The sequence below is a fragment of the Somniosus microcephalus genome, chromosome 30, assembly GCF_052327205.1.
Source record: "Somniosus microcephalus isolate GS21.2 chromosome 30, FLI_Smic_1.0, whole genome shotgun sequence".
NCBI classification, from domain to species: Eukaryota; Metazoa; Chordata; class Chondrichthyes; order Squaliformes; family Somniosidae; genus Somniosus; species Somniosus microcephalus.
The window spans coordinates 19,555,749-19,575,190 of record NC_141016.1 but is presented as its reverse complement, the minus strand read 5'-3'; the positions used below and the strand labels follow the sequence as shown (position 1 = coordinate 19,575,190).

The 19,442-nt window shown below is 47.7% G+C and overlaps 1 protein-coding gene across 1 annotated transcript in view; it reads left to right on the top strand.

Moving 5' to 3' along the window:
- Positions 1-19,442, top strand: part of LOC147097987 (zinc finger matrin-type protein 4-like) — a 319,696-nt gene that overhangs the window by 127,475 nt on the left and 172,779 nt on the right. The window contains exon 4 of the mRNA XM_085971183.1: positions 19,006-19,159. Within this exon, the coding sequence (XP_085827309.1) occupies positions 19,006-19,159 (154 nt within the window). The remainder of the gene's footprint in view (positions 1-19,005; positions 19,160-19,442) is intronic.

The window sequence follows — 19,442 nt, the reverse complement described above, 5'->3', positions numbered from 1 at the left end:
ATAATAAATAAGACAACAGTAATAAATAATAATAAATTAATTCATTCATGAGTCTTATGGCCTGGGGGTAGAAGCTGTTTCGAAACCTGCTGGTACGAGACCGTATACTTCGATATCTCTTCCCGGACGGGAGCAGGGCGAAGAGGTTGTGGCTGGGGTGGCTTGCGTCTTTGATGATTCTCAGGGCCTTCCCCCGGCACCTCTCGGGGTAGATATCCTGCACAGCAGGTAGTTTAATTCCTATAGTGTGTTGTGCAGCTTTCACTACCATCTGTAGAGCCTTGCGGTCTGTGGCGGTGCAGTTGCCATACCAGGTAGTGATGCAGCCGGACAGGATACTCTCGATGGTACACCAGTAGAAGTTGGTGAGAATCTGGGGGGCCATTCCAAATTTCTTCAGTCTCCTGAGGAAGAACAGGCGTTGGCATGTCTTCTTGGTTACGACGTCGATGTGATGGGACCACGTTAAGTCCTCCGTAATGAATACACACAGGAATTTGAAGCTGCTGACCCTCTCCACCTCAGCCCCTTCGATGTAGATTGGGGTGTGTCCCTCCCCCTGCCACTTCCTGTAGTCCACGATCATCTCCTTTGTTTTGCTGATGTTGAGGGAGAGATTGTTGTACTTGCACCATTCTGCTAGGGCTCTTACCTCCTCCTTGTAGCCTGTCTCGTCGCCATCTGTGATCAGGCCTACAACGGTAGTGTCATCAGCAAACTTGATGATGGAGTTGGAGTTGAGCGTGGCTACGCAATCGTGAGTAAACAGGGAGTACAGAAGGGGGCTGAGCACACAACCCTGGGGAGCTCCCGTGTTCAGGATCAGTGTGGAGGAGGTATTACTGCCTATTTTCACCACCTGGGGTCTGCCCGTCAGGAAGTCCAGGATCCAGTTGCATAGGAAGGTGTTAAGTCATTGATGTCCGTTAGGGAAGGAAACCTGCCGTCCTCACCCGGTCTGGCCTATATGTGACTCCAGTCCCACACCAACCTGGATGACTCTTAACCACCCTCTGAAGAGGCCTAGCAAGCCACTCAGTTGTATCGAACTACTACCAGCAATTCAAGAATAAGGCCCAACACTGCCTTCTCAAGGTAACTACTGGGATGGGAAATAATCATAGAATGGTTACAGCACAGAAGGAGGCCATTCGGCTCGTCGAGCCCGTGCCGGCTCTCTGCAAGAGCACTTCAGCTAGTCCCATTTTCCCGTAGCCCTGCAATTTTTTTCCTTCAGGTACTTAATCCAACTCCCTTTTGAAAGCCATGATTGAGTCTGCCTCCACCACCCTTTCAGGCAGTGCATTCCAGATCCTCACCACTCGCTGCGTAAAAAAAAGTTTTTCCTCATGTCACCTTTGGCTCTTCTGCCAATCACCTTGGGGGAGAAATTCGGTATCGCCCCGTTTGGGGGCGCAATTATCGGCCGGGCACAAGTTTGGCGCCTGCCGCTAATTATCGCTTCCAACTGCAAACTTGGCCTCTATCGCTCCTGGAGGTGATTGGAGCGCTAAATCAGGTGCTACACACCTCTCTTAAGGCGCTAACGCCGAGGAGCGAGGCGCTACCTCAGAGCGCTGGCGAAGCTCATGTGATGTCAGCTGGCAATGGAACACAGACACACTGGCGCCGGCCAGTTCTTAAAGGGGAGGGTTGATCTTGCTCTCCATCCACACCCTGCTCATTGCAGCCTTGAAACTCGGCCTGGAGAGACCTGTACATCAATTCTGCTGGAAAGAACAATGGAGAGGCCCAGGGAAAGAGCTCAGAGTGCAGCCCCCACAGTCTCTTCTAAATCCATGCAAGGAAGGTCAAATCAAAAAGAACCTGCAAAGTGCTGCTCAGTACCCAAAACTCCTTCACACAGCGTTGAATCTCTCCAGAAGTCTCTCTCTTTCTCTCTCAGAATGCGTGGTGCAAAAATGTCGCCGACAAAAAATGTCAGGAAGCGGTCGCCTTTAAATAGCGCTCCCCCAGTCCCTTCCCGACTGCAAAACGCTCCCCTCAACCTGTCGTTGCTAGCGGCAGGCGGAAAGGCAGGGGGCGCCACTCATTATCCGGTCTGGGGCGCTCCCGGGGCGTTGCGTGCTCGACTGACGTCACGATCTGCGAGCGCAGGAGATCGTGGCGGTAGTGTTTAGTGCCGCTGCAAAATATCTGGTCAATTTCGCGAGCGGCGCAAACATCACCGCGCCCGGGCACTAGTTGCTTTGCGCCCCGTTAGCACCCTCTTAGGGCGTTAACGGGAGGCGCTAATCAGCCGAATTTTTCCCCCCTTAAATCTGTGTCCTCTGGTTCTCGACCCTTCTGCCAATTTGGACTCCACCAGCATTATAATACTGACAGAAACTCTGCATCTTATCCCTCCAAAATAAATGAAGCTAAGCAAAAAGGTGAGCTTCAATTACTCTACAAGATGGGCCGAATGGTCTCCTTCTCTGCTGTAAATTTCTATGATAAATTGTCCTGTGCTCATTGTGACAAATTTTAATTTGCTTTAATTTTTCTGATGATTCATTTCCCATTTGCCGCAATAGTCATTTGAATCCAAATCACAGGTCGTTTGAACTTAGGAAACTTTAATGAGTGAGTTTTGCCCACTTCTCATCTTGGCCACGAGATGGTGCTGCCCCATTTCAGGCAGTGAAAAGACTGCTGGGGATTCCTATCCTGCTCTGGTTGTAAACACACTTTCTGTTGACCAATCAGCCTTGACAAGTGGAAATAGAGAATTTTGTACGCCAGACTGACACATTCTTAATTTAGATATCCGAGTGGAAACAGAGTCTACCACATAGACTTATAACAAAAAGAAATGATTTCAGGTTAAATGGTGGGCATGTGCCTGACTCCCTCATATTCCAATCATGAATATGCTTTCATCTCACTGTGGGTCCAGTTGGATGTGCGTTCAACTCTCTGGCAGTCAATAGAGGATTAGAGTCTCTGGTTTCTGAGTGGTAGGTAGGGTTGTGGTCAAGTCCCAGTGGTCCTGTGGGAATGTGTCCAAGGCCCATGTGGTCAAGTGGAGAGCAATGGTGTCCAACCCTTGGTAGTTTTGAGGTGTGCATGTGACTATCTGGCTGGGGATTTGATGGTGGTTATGTGCTTAGCTCCCTATTAGCGATGGACATGCATCCAAGCCTCTGGTGATCTAGCAGTAGTTATAACCTTGGATCCAGTGGGAGGGAAGAAGGGCTACATCTCTATTCCGTTCTGGTCTTAGAGGAGGCTCTGCATACAAGCACCCAAACATTGTGGGGTAGATTTTCCTGAAGCTGTCGGGAAGGAGGCGGGACTTCAACTTTTGGGTTTTAGTCCCGCCTACATCGACGTCCGGCCAATCCGCACGATTTTACCTTGATTGACCTTGTTGAGCCCGCCCAGTGGGCTCAGCAGGCCAATTAAGGGCCACCCGGCAACAGGTGACGTCACAGACTGATGAAATATCAGTGTTTCACAGCTGTTTGAAGCTGTCAAACACTGACAGTCTGACTTCTAACCTGAGTCCTTCTACGCAGACTCAGTTAGAACTGTCACCGGCAATGAAAGCTGAAGGCTGTCACTTTTGACAGATCGCAGCCATTCGGCTTTCAGTTCCGGCTGAATGATGGACTCCCGCAGCCTAGAGGAAGAAAGGCTGTGAAGGTAAGTACAGGTAATTTAAACTTCTTTACACACTTTAGACACACCAAACACACTTTAGACACACCAAACACACTTACCTTTGCACTCATGCACCCATCACTCACCTGAACACCGACATCGCGACCCCTCCAAGTCCTTCAACCCGACGGCCCGCCTGCTCTAACCTGGCGTGGTTTGGAGCCGTCGGGAATCCCACACGACACCCCTCAAAATAGGGATTAGGCTAAAAACTGCCTGTTAATTGGCACTAATCCCTTCCCGCCTTGGGTCAGCGGGTCCCAGTGCGGGGCGGGTACCCGCCTCCTGTGAAACTTACGTGGAGCCGGGTTTTGGGCGGGGTGGTGTCGGGACCCCTGAATTCGGGATTTCCCCTCCCCCCACCCCCCCCACATGCCTGAAACCCCGCCTGACAGCTCCAGGAAAATCTACCCCTGTCTCTCCGACATGCAAAGATTGGATCCTGCTAGCCACAGCATGGTGGTGCACAAGTACTTAAACAAATCCCCAAATTTCCATTGCAAAATTAATATGACCAGAAAAACAAAACCAATGGAGGAACAGTTAAACTGCTAAGGGAGGATGGAATTGTTGCAGGAATGATACAAAGCAACTGGAATCCTGTTTTTTGCGCCACTACAAGCTTGATATGTGGAGCCTGCTAGCACCAGGAGATCGGTACTTCATCCTTTCAGGGAGACGGAACCCACCAAAAAGGTGGACTTTTATTATTCCAAATGCTCTACATTCACCATGCCGCAAATTGGAGTTGAATCATGTTTTTTTAATGTTCATTTTGCTTCTGTTTTTCATCTTTAAATATTACTTGCAAAATGGAAGAGCTCTTAGGGATGGCAAACAACCAATGGTGCCATTTTGGAAACCTATCACAATTGGGCAAGCTTATCAGATTAGAGAAGCATTTATTTGGATGGGAAGTTCTTGGGCTGACAGCCTTAGTATCAAACCCAAAGTTCTCCCACGGCTCCATGGGTAAATGTACCATATAGAGTCAAGATATTGGGCCGGATTTTCCGATCGGAGGCTTCCTGCGGGCGGATGCCTCCGATCGGGAAAAATCTACGCACTTACCTGCTGGCTCCGTAGGTCCCGAGACTTCTGCCCCTGGGCCTCTCCTGGTCCGCTCGGGCAGAGGCCCAGGTATCCCGGGGGCGCAGGCGGTTCGCAAGCGCCCCTGGGCTCACGTGGGCCATGGGGAACCAATCAAAGAAGGGAATCCCCCTGCACACGTTTGACAGGTCTATACGCACAGATCTGTCAAAAGTATGAATGGGGATCGCTTAAAAAACAGTTAAACATTAAATAAATGTTTTAAAAACATCACGTATTTAAAATTAGTTAAAATTACATTAAATTAAATATGGGGCTAAAAATAAACGTACCTTTTTAAAAAATATTTTAAAATTATAAATGAGTGAAAAAATATAATTTTTTAATTTTTTAAAACTCTTATGCTGGTAAAAGCAGGCCTTACGCAGGCTTTTACCAGGCGTAAGATTTTTAAAGGTTTTCAGCGGGCGGAGGTTGTGCAGAAAGCGGAACTCTCCCCCTGCAGAGGCCCTTCTCCCAGGCAGGCGGAGGATCTGAAGTGCCGGGTTTTAGCGCATGCGCTTCGCTTGCCTGAAACCGGCACTTGCGAGGCCCCGACGGGTGCGTACACACCTCGTACGCACCCGTGGGGAGTCGGAATATCCGGCCCATTAAGGGGAACAGATAGGGTCGATAGAGAGAAACTATTTCTGGGGAGTCTAGGACAAGGGGACATAGTCTAAGAATTATAGCCAGACCTTTCAGGAGTGAAATTAGGAAACACTTCTACACACAAAGGGTGGTAGAAGTTTGGAACTCTCTTCCGCAAACGGCAACTGATGCGGGATCAGTTGTTAATTTTAAATCTGAGATTGATAGATTTTTGTTCACCAAAGGTATTAAGGAATATGGGGCAAAGGCGGGTATATGGAGTTAGGTCGCAGATCAGCCATGATCTCATTGAATGGCGGAACAGGCTCGAGGGACTGAATGGCCTCCTCCTGTTCTTATGTTCCTATGATGAGCCATATAGACCAGAAAGGTCCCAGTTTCCATCCTCCTCTGTGCTGGAGTTTACTGATTTTTGCTGGGCAACAGTGAAGGTGCTTCAATTAACCTCAATCTTCCTGGACTAAGGAGAAGGCGGGAAAAAAATCCCAGGTTCTCATTCTTGATTGGTATTCAGTGGTGACTGCAGTAACTGCATATGGATGTCGGGTGAAACCAGCGCCGAAGCAGATACATTAATACAGACAGTTTGGTTGAGGTATGATACCTGGGATGGCAGGAATGACGTATGAGGAGAGATTGGGTCGATTAGGCTTATACTCGCTGGAGTTTAGAAGAATGAGAGGGGACCTCATTGAAACTTATAAAATTCTAACAGGACTAGACAGACTAGATGCTGGAAGGATGTTCCCGATGGTCGGGGAGTCCAGAACCAGGGGTCACAGTCTAAGGATAAGGGGTAAGCCATTTAGGACAGAGACGAGGAGGAATTTCTTCACCCAGAGAGTGGTCAACCTGTGGAATTCTCTACCACAGAAGGCAGTAGAGGCCAGTTCATTAAATATATTCAAGAAGGAGTTGGATATATTTCTTAAGGCTAAAGGGATCAAGGGATATGGGGAGAAGGCAGGGACAGGGTACTGAATTTGGATGATCAGCCATGATCTCATTGAATGGCGGAGCAGGCTCGAGGGGCCGAATGGCCTACTCCTGCTCCTATCTTCTATGTTTCTATATATTGGAGTGTTGCCAGCACTCGTGGAACTGTAACCCAGTATGAAACACTGCCTTGGGGCAGGAGAGGAGAATGGAGGGGGACAACAATACCCGTTAGGAAACTGCTCGATTCTACAGCACCGTCATCCTGTTGGCAGTGGCTGGAGCTGCTCTTTGCACAGTCTCCATACAACCGAAACCAAATTATCCAGTACACTTGTTTATGATGGATGTTTTTTTTTCAAAGAAAATCCTAACAGCTGGAAATATTAACCGACACAACAAAAATGGACACTGGTGAAGCTGGCTTATTTTTTTCTTGCTTGCAGTACAAGACATTGAGGCACTGTTGCGTGATCTCTGCAGACATTGCTGGGATTTTAGCTGGTACTTTTTCCCTGGGAGAAAAACTACAAGAGCATTCGGTTTGATGCGGATAGGCAGAACAGATAGCTGACGAAATGTCTTGCTCAGACTGCAGTTGTGCTTGGAATAACTTATATGGTGAACATATGCTAACTGTACATTGGGATTCTGTGCGTGAGTCAGTTGAATATGCAGACTGCAGTGGACAAAAGTGCTCATTGTATTCTGCAGGCTTCTCATCCGCTAGACAGTACCTGCTGCAGAATTATTTTGGGAATTCCTGATATTGACTCCATTTTAAGCGCGCCCTAATAAGTTCTCGCACGTTCCCTGAGTGATCAGCTTATCATTCTCACATTTCTTCATCAGCTTGACATACAGTTGCCAATTTTATTATAGTTGCATTGCTCATGTTTATTTTTCTTCTGTCCTCTGAACCCATTGATATTTGTGGGTGCTGTGGATCAAACAGTGGCCTCTGGTGCCTCAGCCATTGTCCCTGTGTCAACCTACACAGTGAATGTTAACAGGTCTATCGAGCAAGAGAGGCATCACAGCCAAGTCAGATCATGTACAAAACACTGGTTAGACCTCAGCTGGAGTATTGTGTCCAATTATGGGTGCCACACCTTAGGAAGGATGTCAATGCCTTAGCGAGGGTGCAGAGGAGATTTACTAGAATGGTACCAGGGATGAGGGACTTCAGTTCTGTTGGAGTGACTAGAGAAGCTGGGGTTGTTCTCCTTAGAGCAGAGAAGGTTAAGAGGAGATTTACTAGAGGTGTTCAAAATCAAGAACGGTTTTGATAAGAGTAAATAAGGAGAAACTGTTTTCAATGGCAGAAGGGTCGGTAGTCAGAGGTCGCAGAGGTAAGGTAATTGGCAAAAGGACCAGAGGTGATATGTGGGGGAAAAATTACGCAGCGTTTTGTTATGATCTGGAACTGCCTGAAAGGGCGGTGGAAACAGATCCAATAGCAACTTTCTAAAGGGAATGGGATAAATAGTTGAAAGGGAAGAAATTGCAGAGCTATGGAGAAAGGAAGGTGTGGGACTGATTGGATAGCTCTTCCGAGGCTCTTTAGCAGGCACGATGGGCCAAATGGCCTCCTTCTGTGCTGTATCATTCTATGATTTTATGTCCTCATCCAAAGCCATTTTCCAGAGGAATTAGGTCCAATTATTATTCCTCACTTTTTCCTCTCCAGCCTAAGGGCGCTGACACCAGTTGTTTTATCACTGCCAACACCTCAACTTCGATCAGTGGACTCAGAAGAGACCAGGAGGGAACAATTCAGTTCCTTTGCAGTCCCTAAGAGGGCGCTAATGGGGCGCAAAGCAACTAGCGCCCGGGCGAGGTGCCGCCAACGGCTCCCGTGAAGTTCAGCGGGAGGTTATCGGCAGCGACAACTTGGCGGCAGCGACAACCGTTAGCAGCATGACGTCATCGCCGTGCGCAGTGCCCCGCTCGCCCCCCCGGCCGCGATCTTCGGTAGCGCCCCCTGACTTACCGCCGGACGCTATGTCCGATGGGGTCAGGGGGACCTACCTACGGCCGGGGCGGCGCTATTTAAAGGCGAGGTGCTAGCAGCCATTTCTGTTGGCCGCCTGCCAGCACCTGCCTCTGCTCCCGTCCCCGGCCTCCTGAGCACCCCACCCCACGGAGTGCCAGTTGCGCTCTGTGAGCCCGGCACTTCTCTTGGGTGCCGGGCTCTTTTGCCGGCACTCCGGTCCCTGGTGGCCCTTCTGGGCCCCGGGTCGTGCTGCGCAAGGCCCCTCCCCTTTAAGAAGGGTAGGAAGGCCTGCAGTACCGCGGCACGTAGCGCCACGATATTCCCTCGCAGCGCGCCAAGAGGGAGGCGGGGTGCTTCCAGTAGCGCCCTGCTTCCCTCTTGGGGTGCTACCACTCAATTTCGGCTGCGGGGGTGTTAATTTTTTGGGGGTGCTAAAAGTAGCGCCCCGGCGAAGTTAGCGCCCCAAAGGGGGCGCGACTCAATCTTTCCCCCCCCCCAGGGATTGAACCTGATCTGTGTGGCTATACAACACACCAGGAAATGCAATTGCCCACTGAACCACCAGGGGAACTCAGCACCTGCCTTCTATGGACTGTTCTCCATGGCAGCCGAATTGCCAATCTCCGTGGTTAACTTAGTTCTTTTCCCTCCTATTACCAAGTTACCCAATCTGTTGACTACACTTGTGACACAAAAAAGCAATAATCTACTCAGTTTACAGAGAAGCCACGTGCTACAGATCATCAGCTTCACATGACTTAACACCGCATGCACTCCTTCTCGGTCATCCAGTTGTATTACTGTCTACAACTATTAACAGATTGTTTGATATAGAAACATAGACATAGAAGATAGGAGCAGGAGTAGGCCATTCGGCCCTTCGAGCCTGCTCCGCCATTCAATGAGATCATGGCTGATCATCCCTGTCCCTGCCTTCTCCCCATATCCCTTGATCCCTTTAGCCTTAAGAAATATATCCAACTCTTTCTTGAATATATTTAATGAACTGGCCTCCACCGCCCTCTGTGGCAGAGAATTCCACAGGTTCACCACTCTCTGGGTGAAGAAATTCCTCCTCATTTCAGTCCTAAATATCCTACCCCTTATCCTTAGACTATGACCCCTGGTTTTGGACTCCCCGGCCATCAGAAACATCCTTCCTGCATCTAGTCTGTCCAGGCCTGACAGAATTTTATAGGTTTCGATGAGATCCCCTCTCAATCTTCTAAACTCCAGTGAGTATAAGCCCAATCGACACAATCTCTCCTCATATGTCATTCCTGCCATCCCAGGTATCAGCCTGGTGAATCTTCGCTGCACTCCTTCCATGGCAAGAACGTCCTTCCTCAGATAAGGCGACCAAAACTGCACACAATACTCAAGGTGCGGTCTCACCAAGGCCCTGTACAACTGTAGCAAGACATCCTTGTTCCTGTACTCGAACCCTCTTGCTACGAAGGCCAACATACCATTTGCCTTCTTAACCGCCTGCTGCACCTGCATGCTTACCTTCAGCGACTGGTGCACAATAACACCCAGGTCTCTTTGCACTTCCCCTTCTCCCAATCTATTGCCATTCAAATAATAATCTGCCTTCCTGTTTTTGCCACCAAAGTGGATAACCTCACATTTATCCACATTATAGTGCATTTGCCATGTTTCTGCCCAATCACCCAACCTGTCCAAATCGTACTGGAGTTTCACGACATCCTCCTCACAGCTTACCCTCCCACCCAGCTTTGTGTCATCTGCAAATTTGGAGATATTACATCCAATTCCCTCGTCCAGATCATTAATATATATTGTGAACAGCTGGGATCCTAGGACCGATCCTTGCGGTACCCCACTAGTCACTGCCTGCCACTCGGAAAACGACCCGTTTATTCCAACTCTTTGCTTTCTGTCCGCCAACCAGTTCTCTATCCAAGTCAATACCTTGCCCCCAATCCCATGTGCCTTAACTTTGCACGCTAATCTCTTATGTGGGACCTTATCGAAAGCCTTCTGAAAGTCCAAATACACCACATCCACTGGTTCTCCCTTATCTATTTTACCAGTTACATCCTCAAAAAATTCCAGTAGATTAGTCAAGCATGATTTACCTTTTGTAAATCCATGTTGACTTTGTCCGATCCTGTCACTGCTTTCCAAGTGCTCTGCTATTACATCTTTTATAATAGACTCTAGCATTTTCCCCACTACCGATGTCAGGCTTACCGGTCTATAATTCCCCACTTTTTCTCTACCACCTTTTTTGAATAGTGGGGTAACATTAGCTACCCTCCAATCCATGGGTACTGTTCCACAGTCTATCGAGTTCTGGAAGATGACCAGCAATGCATCTACTATTTCTAGGGCCACTTCCTTAAGTACCCTGGGATGTAGATTATCAGGCCCTGGGGATTTATCGGTCTTCAGTCCCATCAATTTTCCTAACACCATTTCCCTACAAATACATATGATATCACCTTCTGTTCAAACATAGGGACATAAGTAGGTCATGCAGCCCCTCGAGCCTGTTCCGTCATTCAGTTAGACCATGGCTGGTCTGTATCTTAACTTCAGCTACCCACCTTGGTTCTGTAACCAGAGGGCACAGCAGGAACTGGAGTACATAGCGGGCATCGGCAATAACATTCTTATTTAAGTTTGTACGGTTCCTTTGTCTTTTTTTTAATGGTTTTGTTCTTTATTAGATGTGCCCCTCTAAAAAGAGGCCAATTTTGTTTAGTTTTTGTTTGATGACACTCCCAGTGTCTTCTTGCGTGTTTATTTATAACAGGCATTCTCTACCTCAGCTCAAAGAAGAAAGGACTAGCCCTCAATGCACCCAGAGCGTGCAGCATGAAGGATCACGTTGTTGTTGGATCCAAAGACATATGTCACCCTCCTATTTATAGATGATTTTATCTGCCAGGCTCCCCAGGTTTTAGCATTTATATTCTATCTTGGCTGCATAATGTTGCCTGAATTCTTTTTTTATCCTCATCCATGCCTATGTTACCTCTAGACTTGTCTATTCCAATGCACTCCCACGTTCTGCTCTCCATAAACTTGAGGTCACCCAAAACCCAGCTGCCCGTGTCCTAACTCGCACCAAGTCCCGTTCGCCCATCGCCCCTGTGCTCGCTGACCTACATTGGCTCCTGGTTAAGCAACGCCTTGATTTTAAAATTCTAATCCTTGTTTTCAACTCCCTCTATGGCCTCGCCCCTCCCTAACTCTGTAATCTCCTCCAGCCCCACAACCCCCCCGAGATATCTGCACTCCTCTGATTCTGGCCTTGAGCTTCCCTGATTATAATCGCTCCACCATTGGTGGCCGTGCCTTCAGCTGTCAAGGCCCTAAGCTCTGGAATTCTCTCCCTAAACCTCTCCACCTCTCTTTCCTCCTTTAATGTCAGCTGTGGCTCAGTTGGTAGCACTCGTGCCTCTGAGTCAGAAGGTTGTGGGTTCAAGTCTCACTCCAGAGACTTGAGCACAAAAATCTAGGCTGACACTCCCAGTGCAGTGCTGAGGGAGTGCTGCACTGTCGGAGGTGCCGTCGTTCGGAAGAGACATTAAACCGAGGCCCCTCTCAAGTGGACATAAAAGATCCTGTGGCACTATTTTGAAGAAGAGCAGGGTAGCTATCCCTGGTGTCCTGGCCAATGTTTATCCCTCAATCAACATAACAAAAAAATAGATGATCTGGTCATTATCACATTGCTGTTTGTGGGAGCTTGCTGTGCGCAAATTGGCTGCCGCGTTTCCTACATTACAACAGTGAGTACACTTCAAAAAGTACTTCATTGGCTGTAAAGCGCTTTGGGACGTCCGGTGGTCATGAAAGGCGCTATAGAAATGCAAGTCTTTCTTTCTTTAAGATGCTCCTTAAGATCTAGCCTTTTGACCAAGCTTTTGGTCACTTGCCCGAATATCTCCATATGTGGCTCGGTGTCAAATTTTGTTTCATAACATTCCTGTGCAGCGCCTTGGGACGTTTTACGATGTTAAAGGCTCTATATAAATACAAGTTGCTTCTGTCTTAAAATCTACACCACAACTGTTCCAAGACTCACTTTTAAGCATTTGTAAAATCAGATGTTAGGATCTCGGGCTCAGCACAGCCCTTCCCTCGAAGCAAAACAGCACCAGCCGTTCTTGACACCACAACAAAGATATGCAGTTCAGCTATTACACTTCTGTTGCAGTAGAAGCAGTTAACCAGTATGTAACCATTGTGAATCTATGGATAGAGGGGATTATGCTTTAATGTAGGTTCCTGCCGATATGGGGAAGGTTTTCTCTGTGTCCTGTGTGTAATGAAACTGTAAATCCCCTCTTTATAAACGATTTTATTATACAGAGTGTTCAGAGGAAATCATCCCCCATTTTAATTCTGTGGTTCCCCCTGGCAGGTTTATGGCGGTATTCTCAGTTCCATGGTTACAAGCAGTCACAAGTATCACCATCATGTGAGTTCACCTCTGCATGATTGTACTGTCTCCTCATTAGAAATCAGCGTGCATTTGTGTCATAGGTGGGGCATCCTTAGGGACAGATGGGGATCGCTGTTGTGAAGAAAGTCATGCAGCTCACTCACCCTCTCGCAAAAACATACCTCACCTCTTGCCAGCACAGTCACCAAGAGCAACAAACAGAAAGCACAGACAGCAGTGGATGAATCCAGATCCCTTTGTACACTTTCCTTGGTAAAAAGGTGACTAAATGTAGGTGGCTTATAAAAATAAGTCGTTAAAACGCATATGGAACACATTTACACATTGTTAAATGGCAACAGCCTAAAGAGCAAGGCTCTCAAATGCTTCCATTGTACAAAATGGTCACTTATTTTTATATTCATTATCCATATTAAAAGGAGGAAAGTCGCAATTTGCTCTCTTCCTCACTTCCATATTTGAATTTACTGCTGACTGTGAATAACTAGCCTTCGGTAGTGCTTAATTTTTTGCAACTGTATGCAGCCCTACTGTGCTAAAAGCTGTTCATTTCCGCAGTCTTTACTTCCATGTCTGTTGCATCCTTTATAGATAAGTGGTTTGTAACCAACACCATATGCTTGGTAATTCTACAGCTGCCCCTGCTGTGTGATAAGCAGTTCCAATGAAATTTTTTGCCTGTTTAACAAATGTTTAGTGCCACTGACATTACCTCTGTCTGTTTGTCTTAAGCTCTTCTCTGCTGCCTAATTGCAAAACTTCAAGAACTAGCAGTCTCGGATTGATGAAAGGCGCTATAAAGTTCTCTCCCCCCGCCGCAACCCTCCCCGCCTCGCTCCCTTTTTTTTATATTAGTAACTGTTTGCAGATTTCCTCTCCCGAGGGTGCCGAAGCATGTTGGGGTACAGTCCCACTGGTGCCGACAATCCTGCAGCCCCTCACCGTGGGGCCTTTCTTCATCCGTGAGCCCACACAGTGAGCGCTGGCGTATTATTAAGCTGTGAAGGGCTTCCCTGTTCTCAGCCAACATCCACTTTAACAACAGGGGGCCGCCGCTGCATAACTCTCAGGAGCAGGAGCCCTTGCCCGTTTTACCTCTCGCTAGCCCAGAGTTGGTGAGGGGCAATCGTAGCACGCCCTGCTGACAACACTGGCTGAGAACCAACTAACCTTAATACAAAAGCAAAATACTGCGGAAGGCTGGAAATCTGAAATAAAAACAGAAAATGCTGGAAATACTCAGCAGGTCAGGCAGCATCTGTGGAGAGAGAAACAGAGTTAACGTTTCAGGTTGATGACCTTTTGTCAGAACTGGGTCTGACGAAGGGTCATCGACCTCAAACGTTAACTCTGTTTCCCGCTCCACAGATGCTGCCTGACCTGCTGAGTATTTCCAGCATTTTCTGTTTTTATAGCCAACCAGCACGGACCAGAGCTGAAAGTGGAGACCTGTCTGTGTAAGCTCAGTAGTACGCCACGCATTGCGTTTACCCACTCAAATTAGAATGCACCCCTTCCTTGGCTTCTCTGATGCCACCTTTTAGAGACTGCAGCTAACCCCGAGCTCTGTGGTTCAAGTCCTCTCCCTCTCAAAGTCTGGCACCCCTATCATATCCGTTCTTGCTGAGTGACGTTGGCTCGCGACTTAAGGAGCCTTCTCCAACCCTACGTCTTATGCCGCAGCCTCCATTCCTCTAACTCCGGGTCCTGTTTGTCCCGTGCCATCCTCCACTTCACCGTCAGAAGCCAAACTTAGAAATTATGAGGCAGCTTTAAAGATACAAAACACTTGAAATACTGCGCGCCAAGATTTTAAACCCCCCCCCTCCCCCGCCCAATCTCTCGCCCGTTAAGATCGGCAGGGCATTCCCGTGTCCCCGAACTCTCTGGGTGCACCGCTCGCTACCGGGCTTACGCCCTCCCAACGCCCCCACCACCCCCCCTGTAAAAATTGAGGCTGCTTGTGGGCTTAGCATTCATTAAACAATGCTCTGCTCTGCTATTATAACAGAGATATTTACCTGTTTAAAAATAGCAGACAGAGGAAGTATTGAGCATTCATAGATACGTAAATCCCACAAAGGGTAATTTTAGGCTCGGGCCTTGTGTGTTTTCCTTTTGCTTTGTTGCCGTGGTGACCTGACATCGCATGCCAGCTGCTCCATAGCGGCCATCTCAGTTTAATGTTTAAGACCTGTTTAAGCCCCGGTTTGCATCGCATCTGGGCTGTTATTAGCCTCCGAGCCTTTGTTGACTCTGTTTAGCCTATAAATAAAAGTGAAGTTTGGCACAGCTGTGCTCTTGTCCTAAAATTAATCCTTCCCTGCCGCTCGGTTTTAAAGCGCAATTGGGATTTTTCCCTTTGGGCACACCGTCTCAACTATAACAGGAGTCACAAACCACTCATCTCCTCACAATTCATTTTGAGGAAAGTATAGTGGCGCCAACCCCAGCTTTATACGAATTTTTGTTCAACTCTTTCCATTCAAACTTGAGTTTCGTGATTCTGCAAATTGGAACTTTTCTCGGCCTAGTCTTTTTACTAGCCCATGTTTCACAGATATACAAATCGGCTTTAAATTTCGAACTTGCGGGCAAGTTTAATTTTAAGATGCTCACCTTTCAAGGTTTTTTTTTGTGGGGGGGACAGTTTAACCAAGTTCCAGAGCCATAATGATGAAGAGGAGCTTGGTCAGTATTCAGCAAGGCCTCTAGTTAGCAGCAGTAAAATATCTTTAAGAGCGAGGTCACGAGGAACCTCCCTGCACTGACACTCAGCTCAGAAGTTATTTGACTGGCCTACTAATCGCACAGGTCGGGGGAGATAGTTCGTCAGCCAATTTTCCCCATCTGCATCCCACTAAAACCGGCAGAAGCCTGGTTCTGCAGCCACGCTGATACCTTACACTTCCTTTGGCGAGCTACTTGAGCCAGCAGTCAGATAGCCTCCATTCACGCAACCTAAATCTGGTCACGTTTCATTCAACAACAACAACTTGCATCGATATAGCACCCTTAACATAGTAAAACGTCCCAAGGTGCTTCACAGGAGCGTTTATCATCACTGAGCCACATAAGGAGATATTAGGAGATGACCAAAAGCTTAGAAAGAAAGACTTGCATTTCTATAGCGCCTTTCACGACCACCGGACGTCCCAACGTGCTTTACGGCCAATGAAGTACTTTTGAAGTGTGGTCACTGTTGTAATGTAGGAAAAGCTTGGTCAAAGAGGTAGGTTTTAAGGAGCCTCTTAAAGGAGGAGAGAGAGGTTGAGAGGCGGAGAGGAGCCTTTGCCCCAACAATCTTTGCGGCTCACCTTGTTGAAGGACTTGCTGTTTCTGGAAGACAGATCTGGTGAACCATTTATTGTTAAACCAAAGAGTGGTCACGGAGCTCACTGTGAGCTTTATTCAAAAGTCTGATCAAAATCCAACTTGTGATGAAATCACCACAAGTTTCTAAGGGACTCATGGTGAAATAACATTTAAGCTTGTAGGTTAAATCTTTCTGTAAGGGGGTTGGCTTTGTTCCCAGTGTTCTCCCTTGTCCTGGGAAAGCATCAGCTGATGTTGTTTTGCATCTATGTAAATGCATGAAGCTGCAGTCATTGGCGTCACAATTGCAGTATGTATTTAATGAACCTCCAAATCCTTTTTGGATTCGTTCCTGAGATGTGGGCGTCGCTGGCAACTCCAGCATTTATTGCCCATCCCTAATTGCCCTCGAGAAGGTGGTGGTGAGCCCCCTTCTTGAACCGCTGCAGTCCGTGTGGTGAAGGTGCTCCCACAGCGCTGGTAGGGAGGGAGTTCCAGGATTTTGACCCAGCGACGGTGAAGGAACGGCCGATATATTTCCAAGTCAGGATGGTGCGTGACTTGGAGGGGAACTTGGAGGTGGTGGTGTTCCCTGAGCCTGCTGCCTTTGTCCTTCTAGGTGGTAGAGGTCGCGGGTTTGGGAGGTGCTGCCGAAGAAGCCTTGGCAAGTTGCTGCAGTGCATCTTGTAGATGGTACACACTATAGCCACAGTGCACCAGTGGAGGAGGGAGTGAATGTTTAAGGTGGTGGATGGGGTGCTAATCAAGTGGGCTGCTTTGTCCTGGAGTCTCGGGGGGAAAAATTCAGTTGGTTTGTGCCTCCCATTAGCGCCTTAAGAGGGCGCTAATGGGGTGCAAAACAACTAGCGCCCGGGCACGGCGATGTTTGCGCCGCTCACGAAATTAACTAGTCATTTTGCGGCGGCGCTAAACACTACCACCACGATCTCCTGCGCCGGCAGATCGTGACGTCAGTCGCGTGTGCAACGCCCCAGTAGCGCCCTGGACCGGATATTGAGTGGCGCCCCCTGCCTTACCGCTTGCCGCTAGCAACGACAGGTTGAGGGGAGCATTTTGCAGTCGGGAAGGGACTGGGGGAGCGCTATTTAAAGGCGACTGCTTCCTGTCTTGTTTTGTTGGTGACATCTTTGCACCACTCATTCTGAGAGAGAGAGAGAGAGACTTCTGGAGAGATTCAACGCTGTGAAGGAGTTTTGGGTACTGAGCAGCACTTTGCAGGTTCATTTTGATTTGACCTTCCTTGTATCGATTTAGAAGAGACTGTGGGGGCTGCACTCTGAGCTCTTTCCCTGGGCCTCTCCATTGTTCTTTCCAGCAGATTTGATGTACAGGTCTCTCCAGGCCGAGATTCAGGGCTGCAATGAGCAGGGTGTGGATGGAGAGCAAGATCGACCCTCCCCTTTAAGAACTGGCCGGCGCCATTGTGTCTGTGTTCCATTGCTGACTGACATCACATGCGCTTCACCAGAGCTCTGAAGTAGCGCCTCGCTCCTCGGCGTTAGCACCTTAAGATAGGTGTGAAACGCCTGATTTAGCGCTCCAATCACCTCCAGGGGCGATAGAAGCCAAGTTTGCTGTCTGTGGCGATAATTAGCGCCGGTTGCTAAACTTTGCGCACGGCCAATAATTGCGCCCCATGCGGGATGATACCGAATTTTTCCCCCTAGAGATCTCCCTAATTTGTAACATTTCTTTGACCTGGCTTTTGCTCCCTCTTCCAGGAATTCAAGGCTAAGAGACAATCCAGCCCCTCGTCTTAATATCACTTTAAAACTCGAGTGCATGAGCAGGTTTCGGAGAGCGTCAGGACTTGATCCAGAATCTGATTTGCCCTCCTTCCCCGTGAGGAAAGTGTCCTGGTACATGAATCACAGTCAATAACCCACGTTGTACCACTGCAGGTGCAGCACATGAGCACATCAACTCAGTGTATCACCAGGTTACACCACACATTTCCCATTTATACACAACAACAGCTTCAATTAAGCTGCCAATTTCCATCCTACGATTGTATTGACTAATTAATCTGACTTCTGATACGGAGCCCGTGCGTCACCACCCCCTCCCCTTCCATTTTCCTCTTGATACCATCCTCAAGAGATGACTTTGCTGCACTGTCATGACGTCTCCATTCTCTACGTACTCATCCTGAAACCGTCACAGGATAGAAACCAACTGATAAAAATTGTGAAGAAAATCTCAAAAAATGGGGCTTTTTGCATTGGAACAGGGAATGTCCATGGGGGATGTCACAAAGGTTTTCAGAATGATGAAAGATTTTGAGAGGGTAAGCAGCAAAAGTTTGCTTTTACTGGTCGGCAAATTGGTAACAAGGAGGCATAGACTCATGATTATCACTTGAAGAATGAAGGGGATAGTTAAAAAGGAATTTTTTTTTACACAGAGGGTTATTAGAACATGGCGATTAAAGCAAAGACTAACACAATTTAAAATGGACTTGGATGAGTATCTGAAAAGTACGACTATAAATAAATGGACTTGGATGAGTATTTAAAAAGGAAGAATATAAAAGAGAAGCAGGGAAATGGGATTTCAGAGGAGAGCTCCAATCGAAGATCTAGTAACAGCATAGGTTCACTGGACTGAATGGCCACTTTCTGAGCTGTAATTTCTATGATTCTGTGATAGGGCAGTACCATTTGATACATTTTCCTTTAAAAATTATGGACTGAACCGCACTTAAATCATCTCCATTTCATTCATCGCCAACCCTCGAAACCTGGGAGTGGGAACCAATCTTCACCTGGGCTTTTAGAAGTTTGAATAATTGACTAGCATCAAGTGTGTTTCACAAGCTATGCTCCCTGGTCTCTTTATTTAACTGAAAATGGGTGGAAAAAAGGCGGGGGGTGGGGTGGGGGAAGATATTGGGACAACTAACATATTTGTCTTCTTTTCCTTTGTGCAGGGAAGTGATGATGGAGATGTGGACAAGAACAAATGCTGCACACTCTGTAATATGTCATTTACTTCGGCAGTGGTGGCACAGTCACATTACCAAGGCAAAATTCATGCCAAAAGGCTAAGACTGTTGCTGGGAGAGGAGCCGCCTTTGGGAACAGGTGGGCTCTTCATATTGTACTTTGAGCTTATATGGAGCAAGAGTGGGGGCGGGGGGGGGGGGCGAATCAAAACCCCAATAGCAATTGAGCCGATAGCACGGTACGATGGCATGTGCCTTCAACTCAAACAAAGTTCAGTTGGCGAAAGAGATAGGAGCCACGTGGTTTGGCGAGGACCTAAATCATGGGTAGAAGAAATAACCCGAAGCTGGATATGGAAGAATAAATGTAAATAAAAACTGGCCAAGGATCTAGAAACGAAAGTGCACAATTCAGAGTTCCA